Source organism: Monodon monoceros, unplaced genomic scaffold, assembly GCF_005190385.1.
Source record: "Monodon monoceros isolate NGI ecotype Baffin Bay Population unplaced genomic scaffold, NGI_Narwhal_1 Super_Scaffold_14, whole genome shotgun sequence".
NCBI classification, from domain to species: domain Eukaryota; kingdom Metazoa; phylum Chordata; class Mammalia; order Artiodactyla; family Monodontidae; genus Monodon; species Monodon monoceros.
Window position 1 is genome coordinate 43,038,121 of NW_021703770.1, and position 15,290 is coordinate 43,053,410.

Sequence of the window (15,290 nt, forward strand, 5' to 3'; positions counted from 1 at the left end):
CTACAGATCCAATGCTATCTAGAGATCCAATGCAATCCCTATCAAATTACCAATGGCATTGTTCACAGAACTAGAGCAAAAAAATTTTAATTTGTATGGAAACACAAAAGACTCCAAATAGCCAAAGCAATCTTGAGAAAGAAAAATAGAGCTGGAGGAATCAGGCTCCCTGACTTCAGATTATACTACAAACCTACAGTCATCAAAACAGTATGGTATTGGCACAAAAACAGAAATTAAGATTAATGGAGGTGGATAGAAAGCCCAGAAATAAACTCAGGAACCTATGGTCAATTAATCTATGACAAAGAAGGCAAGAGTATACAATGGGGCAAGGACAGTCTCTTCAGTAAGTGGTGCTGGGAAAACTGTACAGCTACATGTAAAAGAATGAAAGTAGAACATTCTCTAACAACATGTGCAAAAATAAACTCAAAATGTATTAAAGACCTAAATGTAAGGCTGTTTACTATGAAACTCTTAGAGGAAAATATAGGCAGAACACTCTCTGACATAAATTGCAACAATATCTTTATGGATCCACCTCCTAGAGTAATGGAAATAAAATCAAAAATTAAAAAGTGGGACTTATTAAACTTAAAAGTTTTTGCACAGCAAAGGAAACCATAAGCAAAATGAAAAGACAACCCACAGAATGGGAGAAAATATTTGCAAATCATACGACTGACAAGGAATAAATCTCCAAAATATACAGACAACTCATGCAGCTCAATATCACAAAAACAAACAACCCAATCAAAAATGGACAGAAGATCTAAATAGACATTTCTCCAAAGAAGACATACAGATGGCCAAAAGGCACATGAAAAGATGCTCAGCATCACTAATTATTAGAGAAATGCAAATCAAAACTACAATGAGGTATCACCTCACACCGGTCAGAGTGGCCATCACCAAAAAATCTACAAACAGTAAATGCTGGAGAGTGTGTGGAGAAAAAGGAACCCTCCTACACTGTTGGTGGGAATGTAAACTGGTACAGCCACTATGGAGAACAGTATGGAAGCTCCTTAAAAAACTAAAAATAGAGCTACCATATGATCTTGCAATCCCACTCCTGGGCATATATACAGAGAAAACCATAATTCAAAAAGATACATGCACCCCAATGTTCATTTCAGCCCTATTTACGATAGTGAAGACATGGAAGCAAACTAAATGTCCATTGATAGATGAATGGATAAAGAAGATGTGGTGTATATATATATATATATATATATATATATATATATATATATATATACACACACACACACACACACACACACACAATGAAGTATTACTCAACCATGAAAAAGAATAAAAGAATGCCATTTCAGCAAAATGGATAGACCTAGAAATTATCATACAAAGTGAAGTAAGCTAAACAAAGACAAATATCATATGACATTGCTTATATATGGAATCTAAAAGAAAAAAAAGACACAAATGAACTTAATTCCAAAATAGAAAGAGACTCACAGACATAGAAAACAAATTTATGGTTACCAAAGGGGAAAGATGGGTGGGAGGAGGGATAAATTAGGAGGCTGGGATTAACCTTACTACTATGTATTAACATAGCACTACTATGTATAAAACAGATAACAAACAAGGACCTACAATGTAGCACAGGGAACTATACACAGTATTATGTATAAACTATATGTGAAAAGAATCTGAAAAAGAATATATATAGGGCTTCCCTGGTGGTGCAGTGGTTGGGAGTCCACCTGCCAATGCAGGGGACACAGGTTCGTGCCCCGGTCCAGGAGGATCCCACGTGCCGCCGAGCGGCTGGGCCCATGAGCCATGGCCGCTGAGCCTGCACGTCCGGAGCCTGTGCTCCGCAACCGGAGGGGCCGCAGCAGTGAGAGGCCCGCATACCGCAAAAAAAAAAAAAAAAAAGAATATATATATATATGTGTATAACTGAACGATACTGTCAATCAACTATACTTCAATAATTTTTTTTTTAATTTAAAACAAATCATTACAGTCAGGACTTTCACTCGTGCGCTCCCACATATTGAACTCCTTGATGAATCACTTCTCCCAGTAGGGTCATTGTTAGGGCATGAGGTGTTTTTTGTATGCTTGTTTGTTTAATGAATCACTCTTATTAGACTTTTCTTTGAGTTTCAAGCTGGCAGATGTGTAGGAAGAGTTTGCAAGTTTGCCTATGCCTGAGAGCAAACATGAATCTAGAGCTCTCTGAGAACCCTCCTCTGTAATAAGCTATCTGATTCTCAGTTTCACTAATTTTCACCAAAATGTTTGAGAAATAGTGAGGCATTACAAAATGAAAATCAGCCTTATGCCAGTAATCCTACTTTACAGCACCCAGTCCTTAATCTTGCCATCTTTATTTGTGTCTCATATCCCTTATTAGAAGATCAGAGGGACTGTGGCATCCAGTGGGGGGGCCAGTGAAACTTGACTAAGTAGCTTTTGTCAAAGGAGAGCCTTGTTACTAATACACAGGAAACATAGAATCTGGCCTCTCGATGGTACTCTGAAAGTTTCTGTCTTCAAAAAAATATTCCTACTTACCAGAACCTTTGTTTCACCCCTCTACTTGAGGTCATATTCTTACATTTTAACTGAATAAACCAAACTTTGGGTAACCAAATTAAAAGACTCTTAGAAATTCTCATTTAATCTAATAACATTAGTTATATAATGATCCAATGAAATCTTCAAAATATTTCTAAACACACATATACAACAACTGTTATTAGACCAGGGGTTTTAATGCCAGCATTATTTTCTTGAAGTAGATTAGTCATTCAAAGAGTCATAATTCTTTCATATTACCAAGAAAATGAGTGCATTAAGTCAAGAAAACTAGTGCATTGGGAAATCAGAATATCATATTCAAGCTCTTTGCAAATTCAGGTTATAATTATATTTATATATTTGTAGACTGAAGTACATATACATGTGCATATACAGTAAAGTGAAATTTGGAGTCAGATAAACCTGAGTTCAAAATTCTGCTGTTAACATACAATATAACCCAGAAAAATTATTTTAACTCTCTGAGCTTCACCTAAAAAAAGGAGAAATATTAAAAATAGCTAAAAATATTGTACAATTACTACTATATGCAAGATCAAGACTAAGAGTTTTAGAAGCATAAGAGAAGTAATATTACCCTTCTTTCACAGATGAGGAAACTGAGGCAAGGGGAAGTTGAGTAACTTGCTCAAAGTCATAAAACTAAAGCCTGTGTTCTTACCACTAATCTAAACTGGCTATTCTGTAGACTTTTCATAATAACTGAAGACAATATATACAAAGCATCTAGTGTAGGGCATAGCCCATAATATATCCTCAATAAATTTTACAAATACTATTGATTAATAAATGACAAATAAACAATAACAGTGCTTAGTTTGATTAACTGATATATATGATTAAGTTTCTTCAGTTTTCAAGGTCAAATTGTTGGTAATGCACTTCTTACAAATAAAGTTACAAATATTTATTGAGCACCTATGTTGTGACAGGCATTTGGCTCACCACTGTGGGCCTGGTGCTATGTGTAATAGGCATGATCTCTACCCTCACAGATTTACAATGTACAGGTTATTGGAGTGGTCTAAAGGCCACTGAGAAGAACTATAATGATCTCTTAAAGAGATCAGTCATTACATTGGGATCAAAAGTGTCATTCATACATCCTGCCTATTTGCTGACCAAGAAAGCCAGATCAACGATGGCAGCAGATCTTAGCAAATGCACATCTACAAGAGGAATTAGATGATATTATTCATTACAATGAGCCTTTTTATTTTGCCCTTTGAGAAAGTTAAAAAATTTCTTTTTGTACATTTTACAAATGCCCATGTTATCATTTCCATTTTCATTCGACCTGCATAGAAGTAAGTTTTGCATTTCTGTGTTTAATTTTAGGCTCTTTAAATCAAAGCACTTGTGTCTCTGTTATACAATACTATTTTAAGGTCTATCTTTATGTTTAGGACCCTAGTCTATGATTTAAAAACAACAACCAACCCCTCCCTCAAGATCTCTCTAATCATGTATTATTTTTTCCAATTTCTCCAGAAGCTTCCCTTTCATGTGAGATAGATTCCAAAATTAAATCTGTACTGTGGCACACTATCTATCATACTGCTTATAGTCCCTTATTCCCTGTGTTATTCCATCACCAATTATGCAGTCCATAAGGTATTCTATCATGTGAGAAGTACATGTAGCACCTGTTTATTTGCCAATACAGAATGTGATGAGTACATGGTACAGAAAGATTTTTTATGCTAATATCCTCTCATTTACATTAGATTATCCCTATCCTTTTCCTGTTTTTCAATTCTGCTTGTATGGTAAACAGTCTGCTTTTCCAACTAAACTCCACTGAAATAAAAATGACTAGAATGTCACCAAGTGTCTCCAAAGCACCACAACACAAAAACAACTCAGGCTTTCAGTAGTATACTGATCACATTAATCCTAATAATACCAGCAAAATGAGCAGGTATAAATTCTTACTATATGATATGCACTGCCCTGGGAAATTTTCATATGTTATCTCATTTATTATTTAAAACTCCATGACATAGGTAGATGTCATTATCTCTATTTTGTAGATGAGAAAGCTGAGGGTACAGAGTTTGTTACTTACCCAAAGTCACACAGCTACTAGGTGGCATAGCTGTGATTTAAACCCATACCTGCCTGACCCTGTCCTCCCCTCACTTTACACTGAGAATGAGGGAGAAGAGTAAAGTGGGATGAAAGGCAGAGGGAAGAGTGGACAGATGGAAGGGAGATGGATAATGGAGTAGAATGTACTTAATTATTATTAATTCATTAAGCAAATATCCATTGAGCACCTAGTATTGCCTAGGCATAGTGTCTACTCATAAGACAAGTTCCTTACCATAGAAAGGCATGTTTGGTTTAGAGAAGTAGAATCACCAACAAACTATTTTAGTCCTCACAAAGGGCAATAATCAATACATGCCAAAGTATGGAGAGAGAGGGTGGGGCTCTGTCTGGTGGAGTTGATGAGTGCTTCCCAGATAAGGTGCCTTTGACCAGGAATGTAAGAAATACCTCAGAGTTCTCAAGCTGACTAAGGGTTGAAAGGCCAGAGTAGGTGGAGATGAAAGCAGGGACAACACCACAGAAGTGTGGCACGTGGAGCCCCAAGTGCTTCAGAGGGCTGCAGAGGAGGATGCATGGTGAAGATTGTGGGAACAAGAGCAGAAGGACAGGTAGCTTTGACATCACATTGGGATTGGGCACTAGGAAAGAGAACAAGAAGGGGAGAGGTATCATATGGGGGGGATGAGACAGGTGAGGAAACATGGAACTGAATGGGACCACATGGGGTTGCCAGTGCCAATGACCACTCTACATGGCATAACATATGAAATTATCTTAAAATCCATTAAATTGTGTGCATAGCCCATATCGTGGGTTATGATAGTGGGCTGCCAAAGAGGTAAGTTTTGATGGAAAGAAAAGTGATAGATACAAAGGTAATACTGACCCTCTATCAGAGCATTGGGGTCCAAGGAAAGGAAAGTGTAACCTCAAGAGAATTAGGATCTTAGGTAGAGAGGGAGACAAGGTATTTCTGAGCTGAAAATGGCTGCCAAAGTAGAGGCAGGTAGCATGGAGACAAATGGGCTACTGAGTTGTGCTTTCAGCATCACTGGAGCTAGATATCAGGCATAGGCCAATGAGTAGAATGAGGAGACAAGATGATAGCATCATTATGTCTATCTTAAAAATTAATCAAGTGGTTCAAGTGAAAAAAAAAACCCTTTGACTGCAACATAGTTTGAGAAAATATTTAATTGGGTAGGCACAGTTAAATATTATCAGGATTTGGGGCACTATTTTATTGCTCCTTAGATTTATATCTTTTCTGTTGTGTGGCAAGGTGTTGAGTGCCAGCCAAGCTTTCCTTGATCTGGCAGCTTAATGGGCAACTAGACTACAACACATGTCTGTCAGATCTAGATTCTGCCTGTAATTTCTCCCCATATATAAGAAACTGGATTTCAAGAAAAGGATTTTTTGAACCCTAAATTTGTCAAGAAACTCTTGTCAAGAGTATAGCTCTGTTATGTACTTATGTGTTATGTGTTATGTACTTACGCTACAGCAGCAGAATAAATTCAATAATCTCTGATTTGGTATTCTGTGGAACAAAATTTATAGTGGAATGAAGGATTCAAAAGATATTGCTTATGACAGCTTATAATTGGACTTTGTGCAGGCATCATTTCAACTTTAGTTCTTTTGACAAAACAATTTTTCCTTCTGGTTTCTACTACTTGTCTGCCTCTATAGATTATCACTCACAGTGCATACAATTCGACTGGGAGAGCTATGCTCAAGAGCCATGGAGTAGAGATAAGTCTGTAATACATGCTTCCAGGTAACCATTTTAGAGTGTAGTAGCCCCAAGGCCACTATAAAGTTCAATGTTGAGAGCCTGGACTTTGGTGTCACACAGACTAAAGTTCAAGTCTCAGATCTATATTTGATAACTCTAAGAAATAATGAATGCAAAGCACTTACCCCAGTAGATACTCAACAAATAGAAGCTATTATTACTTTAAAATTAGTTTAAAGCACAACACAAAAGGGAAAGCTAGAGCCCAAGTATGATGGCTCCTCACTTCAAAGGCATAAATTCCATCTTCCTGTCAAATGCAGATACCTCTGTCAACTTCTGATGAACTCACCTAAACTGGAGCCATGAACTCGCGTGAAACTCTTACTGGTACAAGAAACTGACATTTTATGTGTCAATTTCTTGGGTTCCCCTCTCTCTTCCATATTATTCTATATAAAGTGGTCTAAACAGTAAGAGATTAATAAGTAAAAACTGTAGATTTTTGCTCTTACCATTTTTGTCTGCTCTCCTCAGTATCTGGAAAAGAAAAAGGAAACATTTTATCACCATTTTTGTAAGTATTGCAGCAAACATTATACTCCCACATAATTTACCCATTATTAAATGAAAGAAATTCCAATTTAAAATAAAGTTTTCCCAGTTGAAATATTTCTTTACAATAGTAAAAAATTAAAAATACCCAAATATCCATAAACAAGTGAATGGACAAACAAGTCATGGTGTATCCATACAATGAATACTCCTGAGCAATAAAAAGGAATGAGCTCTTGATGCATACAATAACTTGGATAGATCTCAAAGTAATTATGCTGAGTAAAAAACCTAGACACAAAAGAAGATATGTTATTCCATTTATATAAAACTCTAGAAAATACAAATAGTAACAGAAAGCAGATTAAGGGTTGTGTAGGAATGCAAGGGCAGAGAGGGCTGGATTGCAAGAGGGCATGAGGAAACTTTTTAGGATGGTAGATATATTTATTTTCTTGATTGTGGTAAAAGTTTCACATATATATAAATATGTGAAAATGCATCAACTTTTCACTTTAAATATGTGCTATTTAATGTAAGTCAATCATATAATAACATGGGGAATAAACAGGAACAAAAATAATAAATTGTGGATAAATAAGAGCTCTTGCGTCTATAGTATATCTTACTTTTATGAGTTAATTTATTATCTGGGACTATCTTAAATTGTCTTTGATGAATATGAACTGCTTGACCATCCAGTATCTTTAGTAAAGATTTCTAATTTTCTTCTGGGAAACCAATCTTTCCTCCAGTCTTGGACCATGTGTTCCAGGGTTGGGCAGAGTACTCAAGCCTAGTAAACAGAGTGTCATACTCCTCTGGCTACAGTGATTACTCAGGCATTAGCACAATAAAGCCAATGAAGCCATGGTTTTCCTTGAGTTGTCAAGAGAGAAACACTTTATCTTCTGTTGACTTTGAACCTAGGAAAATATAGGTAAGGAGCTGCTTTGTTGTAATTGTATATGTCACGGGTTGAACTGTGTTGCCCCAAAACATATGTTGAAGTCCTAATCCCTAGTAACTGTGAATGTGACCTTGTTTGGAAATACAGTCTTTGTTGTAATCAAACTAAGACCTTACTGGATTGGACCCTAAATCCAGTGGTTGGTGACCTTATAAGGCGAGCAATTCAGAGATGCAGAGACACAAAGAAGAAGGCTATGTGATAACAGGGGCAGATATTGGAGTGATACAGCTGCAAGCCAAGGAATGCCAAGGGCTGATGGTCACCACTAGAAGCTAGGAGACAGGCATGGAACAGATTCTCCCCTAGAGCCTTCAAAGGGAGTATGGTCCTACCCACACCTTGATTTCACCCCTCTAACATCCAGAACTGAGAGAGTAAATTTTGTTGTTTAAACCACCATTTGTTTAGTACTTTATTATAAAAGCCCTAGGAAGTTAATATAATATACAACCTGGAAATAACTAACATTCAAGAAAGGAGTATCCAGAGGCTGAGGGAAACTGGATCTTGATGACACTCTCTGAGCCCCTGATCAAGCCATCCTGAAAAGATGATTTCTGCTTTTCATTACAAGAGTCAATAAATTGTTATTTTTTAAAATCTTAAAATAGTTTGGGTTATTTTTTTCTGTTAACAGCAATCAAATTAGCCCTAACTGATACTGTATACTGCTAGAAAAAAATCTGGATAATATAATACACAGCTATGTTATAACAGTACAAAAGAAAATGTCCCTTTACCATATTGCAAAGACAATACTCACTGGGAGAAAATATTTGCAAATGATATGACTGATAAAAGATTAATACCAATATATATAAACAGCTCATACAACTCAACATCAAAAAAAAATTAAAAATAGGCAGAAGAGCTGAATAGACATTATTCCAAAGAGGAAATGCAGATGGCTAACAGGCACATGAAAAAATCCTCAACATTGTTAATCGTCAAGGAAATGCAAATCAAAACTACAATGAGATATCACTGATCAGAATGGCTATTATGCAAAAGGACACAAATAAAAAATACTGGCAAGGATATGGAGAAAAGGGAACACTTGTATACTGTTGGTGGGAATATTAATTGGTGCAGCCACTGTGGAAAATAGTAATGGAGATTTCTCAAAAAACTAAAAGTAGAACTACCATATGACCCAGCAATTCCACTCTTGGGTATATATCTGAAAAAAACAAAAACACTAATTAAAAAAGATACATGCAGCTCAATGTTCATAGAAGCATTATTTACAATTCCCAAGATATGGAAGTGACCTAAGTGTCCACCAACCCCATGCACCAGCAGGCCAGCACCAACCCCAGGACAACCTGGGCCCTGGCCCTGCCCACCAGCAGGCTGACACAAAAAAGGAAGAAGTAAAATTGTCATTGTTCACAGATGACATGATATTATATATAGGAAATCCTAAATATATCACAAAAAACTACTAGAACACATTATGGGTTTGGCAAAGTTCCAGGATACAAAATTAATATATAGAAATCTGTTGCATATCTATACACTAACAGTGAACTATCTAAAAGAGAAGGTAAGAAAACAGTCCCATTTACAATGACATCAAAAAGAATAAATTACCTAGGAATAAACCTAAGGAGGTAAGAAACCTGTACTCAGAAAACTATAAAACACTGATGAAAGAAATTGAGGACAACATAAACAAATGAAAAGATATACCATGTTTATGGATTAGAAAAATTAATATTGTTAAAATGTTAACAATTAATATTAACAATTAATATTGTTAAAACCAAAGGTAATCTACAGATTCAGTGTAATCCCTATCAAAATACCAATGGCATTCACAGAACTAGAAAAAATAATTCTAAAATTTGTATGGAAACATAAAAGACCACAAATAACCAAAACAATCTTGAGAAAGAACAAAGCTGGAGGTATCATGCTTCCTGATTTTAAACTATACTGCAAAGGCATAGTAATCAAAACAGTATTGTACTGGCACAAAAACAAACACATAGATCAATGGAACAGAATAGAGTCTAGAAATAAACCCATACTTATATGGCCAATTAATCTACCACAAAGGAGGCAAGAATATATATGAGGAAAAAGCCTATTCAATAAATGGTGTTGAAGGGAATTCCCTGGTGGTCTAGTGGTTAAGACTCAGTGCTTTCACTTCTGGGGCCTGGGTTTGATCCCTGGTCAGGGAAGTAAGATCCCGCAAGCTGCATGGTGCGGCCAAAAAAAAAAAAAAAGTGTTGAGAAAACTGGACAGCTACATACAAAAGAATCAAACTGGACTATTCTTTCATACCATGCACAAAAATAAATTCAAAATGAATTAAAGGCTTAAATGTAAGACTGAAACTATATAAATTCTAGAAGATAATATAGGCAGTACACACTTTAACATCACTATTAGTAATATTTTTTTGAATATGTCTACTCAGTAAAGGGAAACAAAAGCAAAAGTAAACAAATGGTACTACACACTTAAAAGCTTTTGCACTGTGAAGGAAACTATTGACAAAACAAAAACTCCATCTACTGAATGGGAGAAGATATTTGCAAATGACATATCTGATAAGGGGTTAATATGCAAAATATACAAGGAAGTTGTACAACTCAACACCAAAAAACAAATTACCCAATTAAAAACTGGGCAGGAGATCTTAATAAACTTTTTTCCAAGGAAGACATATAGATGATCAACAGGCACATGGAAAGATGCTCAACATCACTCATCATCAGGGAAATGCAAATCAATACCACCATGAAATATCACCTCACACCTGTTAGGATGGCTATTATCAAAAAAAACAACAAATACAAGTATTGGAGAGGATGTGGAGAAAAGGGAACCCTCATGCACTATTGGTGACAATGTAAATTGGTGCAGCCACTATGGAAAACAGTATGAAGATTCCTCAAAAAATTAAAAATAGAACTATCGTATGATCCAGAAATTCTACTCCTGTGTATTTATCTGAAGAAAAAGAGAACACTAATTAGAAAAGATATATGCCCCCTTATGTTCATTGAAGCATTATTTACAATAGCCAACATGTGGAACCAACCTAAGTGGCCATTAATAGATGAATAGATAAAGAAGAAGTGGTATATATATGCAATATAAAAATATATGCCATAAAAAAAAGAATGAAATCTTGCCATTTGTGACCAGTGGATGGACCTAGCGGGTATTATGCTAAGTGAAATATGTCAGGCAGAGAAAGATTAATGTTGTATGATATCACTTATATGTAGAATCTATAAAACAAAACAAATGATCAAGCATAACAAAAGAGAAACTGTTATAGATACAGAGAACAAAAAGGTGATTGACAGAGGAGAGAGGGGTGGGGGAAAGAAAAATAACTGAGGGAGTTTAAGAGGTACAAACTTTCAGTTGCAAAATAAATGAGTCACAGGTATGAAATCTACAATGTGGGGAAATAGTCAATAACTATGTAATATCTTTGTATGACAGATCTTAACTAGACTTATCATGGTGATCATTTTGAAATGTATGGAAATATCAGTTCACTGTGTTGTTAAATAGGAACTAACATAGTGGTATAAGTCAATTATATTAAAAAACAGACAAACAAATTCATAGAAAAAGAGGTCACATTTGTGGTCACCAGAGGCAGGGGTGGAGGAGAAGAAATTGGAGGAGGTGGTCAAAAGGTACAAATTTCCAGTTATAAGATACATAAGTACTAGGAATATGATGAACAACATGATAAATATAATCAACAACACTGTATGTTATACGTGAAAGTTGTTAAAAGAGTAAATCCTAAGAGTTTTCATCACAAGGAAAAATTTCTTTCTCTTTTTTAAATTTTGTATCTATACGAGATGATGGATGTTCACTAAACTTATTGCAGTAATCATTTCATGATGTACGTAAGTGCACATTATGGATATATTAAGGTGTACATTATGCTGTACACCTTAAACTTATATAGTGCTGTAAGTCAATTATATCTCAATAAAACTGGAAGAAAAATAAAAAATAAATAAATTAAATAAATTAAATACACTTTTTTCCAGAAAAATAAAAAAGTCTTAGGGAAGCACTTGTTATCCTTCGGGGACAGGCTGAAGATCAGCTCAGAATGAATGGAAGCCCCTCTTTCTCTCTCTGAATCAACTTCATGGCAGTTTAGCCATCAACCTTATAACTGAGATGATTTTCAGGGGTCCTGACTCTCTGTCCCTGAGGATTTCCTTCTCTGGTGTGCTGTGTGCCTCCTCCTTCTACCTGCTTAGTTCCTCAGAGGCTTTTTTGCCTTAAATGGCAAGACTTAAAAGGAATAATATCAGCCAGTTTAACCATTAGCACCAATAACATCATCTTATTGACCCAAACTAAGCAGAGATGAGTGCTCATTAGTATTGTTAATACCTCATTAAGAATGAGGTATTAACAATCCTACTGAGTGGAAGAAATTGGAATCCCACATGTGTATTGGTGGGAAGAAGATGGCCTGCCCAGAATGCCTGTATCCCCAATTGTAGCTGCATGGTGATGAGAAGAGAAGGCTGCTAGGAAACAAAGTTGAACCTTATCTATATTTTTGCCTTACACTAGGTTTAATTATTGATAGGGGTTTCTCTCCCAATTAAAAAATTCAAGCTAATCCATTCAAAATAAACTTGGGAGGGCTCCTTGCCTCCTGTCCCTTATATTCATCATTTCTGCTTCACCATCATGATACTAATAATTTGGTTTCCTCATATTTTCATTGCTCCACAAATAAATAAATGTATTTGGCCTCTGGCCCCCTCACCTTGATTTTAATAAGAAATGATAACTCAGAGAAGGTTAGAGGAAAGAGCACGAATCACTCTTCAGTGCCCTTTGCCCATCTTTTATCATGCCAGAATTGTCCCCACTGAGCCAGAAACTACCTCAGGGGACAGCATGAATGTGACAACTGAGAGGCTGAGAGAGCTGGGTGCCCCGCAGGAAACTGAGGGATAGGAAAACCACAAAACCTAAAGGCAGAGAAAAGAGCTGAACAAAAGGGTGAGAAATATAGAGACCAGCAGGAAGGAGAGTAAAGCAAAATCGAGAAACAAATAAGAAATAAAACTGCTATAGAGATAGAAACCATAGCATGAAGGCAGAAAAATATCAGAGAAAGGGAAATAAAGAATGAACAAAACTGATCATCAACAGCAGAGAAATGGAGGAAGAGAATCAATACCGAAGCCAGGGAGAGGACCAAAAGAAGAACAGCTAAATGCTTGAATTGATGAAGATAATGACAGTAATTACAACTTGGAGAGGTACAGAAGGCCAAAAACAGAGCAGGAAAATGGAAAAATAGGATATGGCAGTGAAAAAAGGATCATTATGAAAGAGATCTTGGCCACCGCTGGTAAAAATGAAAAACAAATATGTTTTCAAAGTGTTTTCTAGGGGGCTGGAGGAGGAGGTGAGGCATTGCCACTTCTACCGATTCCCTTGGTCACCACAGAGAATCTGCGAGGTGGGTGCTGCAAACAGAGCACATTAGAGATGAGTTGGGACAACTCCCCCCACCCCTATGGAGACTGTTGTATTTACAAACCTAGTCCCTATTGGAATCCAGGCTGTTGAGAAATTTAACTTTGGGAATTTATTAAGGGTTGTTAAGCCCCAGGTTTTAGGTCTGGGACAGCCGTTTTTACAAGTTGAGTGGTGGTCATTTCTCCAGCATTTAACTGGGTGGTTTACCAGGGAGAGAGGGAAGCGAAGTAGAAGGTAGTTCTCTCCGGTGTTCTGGGGGCAAAACACTGGCTGATCAGCTCCTGGGCCGACACCCCTCCTCCCGAGTAAGAAAAAAGACGATGGCGGTGGGTGGGGGCGGGGAGGGGCACTGATCTAACACCTTCCCTCTGTACTTACTTCGAGGAAGATCGACATGCCCTTTGACAGCTGCAGCTCAGAGCTGAGCTCTTCCGAGGAGTTGTTGGAGGACGGCGACGTCTCCCGGGAATCCTCCATTCTTGGGAGCCCTGATGGCCGGGAGCGTGAGTGGAGCTTGGCTGCTGCACAGACTCAGGCAGAGGATGCCGCACTGCCGTCTCTGCCCCGCCCGCTGCTGGGCTCGGGATCCGGAGCTGGTGTTCGCTTCCCGGCGAGCCTCACTCCTGTCTCTTTCTGGCTCGCTCTCCCCCTCCTTACCTCTGTCCCCCCGCGCTCCCACGTGCTCTGACTCGCGCCTCCCCCACTTCCCTTGGCTGCAGCGACTGGATCAGTCTCATCCCTGCACGTAGCAAAGCGCTGCTCCACTTTGTGGGGGAGTGGACTCTGACCGTCCCCCCCTTCCTGCACCGCCATCGGCCTTGGCTGAATGTAACACTGAGGTATCTGCCCACTCCATAACAGTCCCACATGCAGCGAGAAAGGAGGTAGCCCAGGCAGAGAGGGGGAACAGATGGAAAGGTGTCTTGAGAAGCAAGAGAACAAAGTAAGGACGCCCCTAAGCTCACCCCGGGTAGAAACCATATGAGTTAGAGAGATTCCAAGAGGTTTTGCCAACTTTGCTTTTGAACAAGTGCACCTGTCTTTCCTACCCTCCCCAAAGACCGGTACCTGGATACCACCAACCAAAGAGGGGCTGGATTAGTGTGAGGATAAAATCACACATTTTTGGAATCTTGGATGCCCAGGTTCAGAACCTGCCCTGGTTAATTTGTCATTTTGTGATCTAGCAAGTCACTAAATCATTTAGCCTCGGTTTTCCTCATCAGGAAAATGAATCACAATAGCAGTGCTTACCTCAAAGGGTTCTGTGGCTTAAATGTGGTAGTGCCATGGTCAAGGGTATGGACTCTGCATACAGTGAGCATAAAAAAAAAAAAAAAGTTCTCTATGTGGAAAAGATTGTCAGGTAATGTTCAAGCAAGTTTTCCAAAGGTGAAGTCACAATAAAGGATGCAATACCTATCTATGCTTAAGAATGTAAACGAGGGCCGTTATTCAACATTTGAGGTCTGCAAAAATGGTAACCTCACCTTCCATCAGGATAGATATCCACTGTGCTTCTAAAATGTGCACAGTACATACCAGTTGCTGTGTGGGTTACAAAGTTGAACTGTCTCAGAGCAAGATGAGTCAAAGAAAATAGCACTTTTTTTCAGACAAGACTCTGCCTGTGAGAATTGATGGGGTGGATCCAGATCTCCGTTTGGTGGCCTCCAAGAAAAGAGAACATGTTCTTTCTATAAGACAAGTGCACAAACTACCAGGACAAAATGTGAGTTCCTTAAGGCATATAAAAAAGTGCTACGGGTTTCTTAGGAGGAACAGTTTATAATTTAGCTTATGGGACCAAGAGAGGCCTGATAAAAGAGGTAGTATTTGAAATACTCCTGATCTTAGATCTTAAAAATTGGTAGATATTCCAT

At 37.7% G+C, this 15,290-nt stretch overlaps 1 protein-coding gene across 1 annotated transcript in view; it reads right to left on the reverse strand.

Moving 5' to 3' along the window:
- Positions 1-14,037, reverse strand: part of NECAB1 (N-terminal EF-hand calcium binding protein 1) — a 284,871-nt gene extending 270,834 nt beyond the window's left edge. The window contains exons 1-2 of the mRNA XM_029223075.1: positions 13,786-14,037; positions 6,892-6,916 (exon numbers count right to left, since the gene is read on the reverse strand). Coding sequence (XP_029078908.1) covers positions 6,892-6,916; positions 13,786-13,884 — 124 coding nt within the window. The 5' untranslated portion in view covers positions 13,885-14,037. The remainder of the gene's footprint in view (positions 1-6,891; positions 6,917-13,785) is intronic.
- Between the last annotated feature and the right edge of the window lie 1,253 nt (positions 14,038-15,290).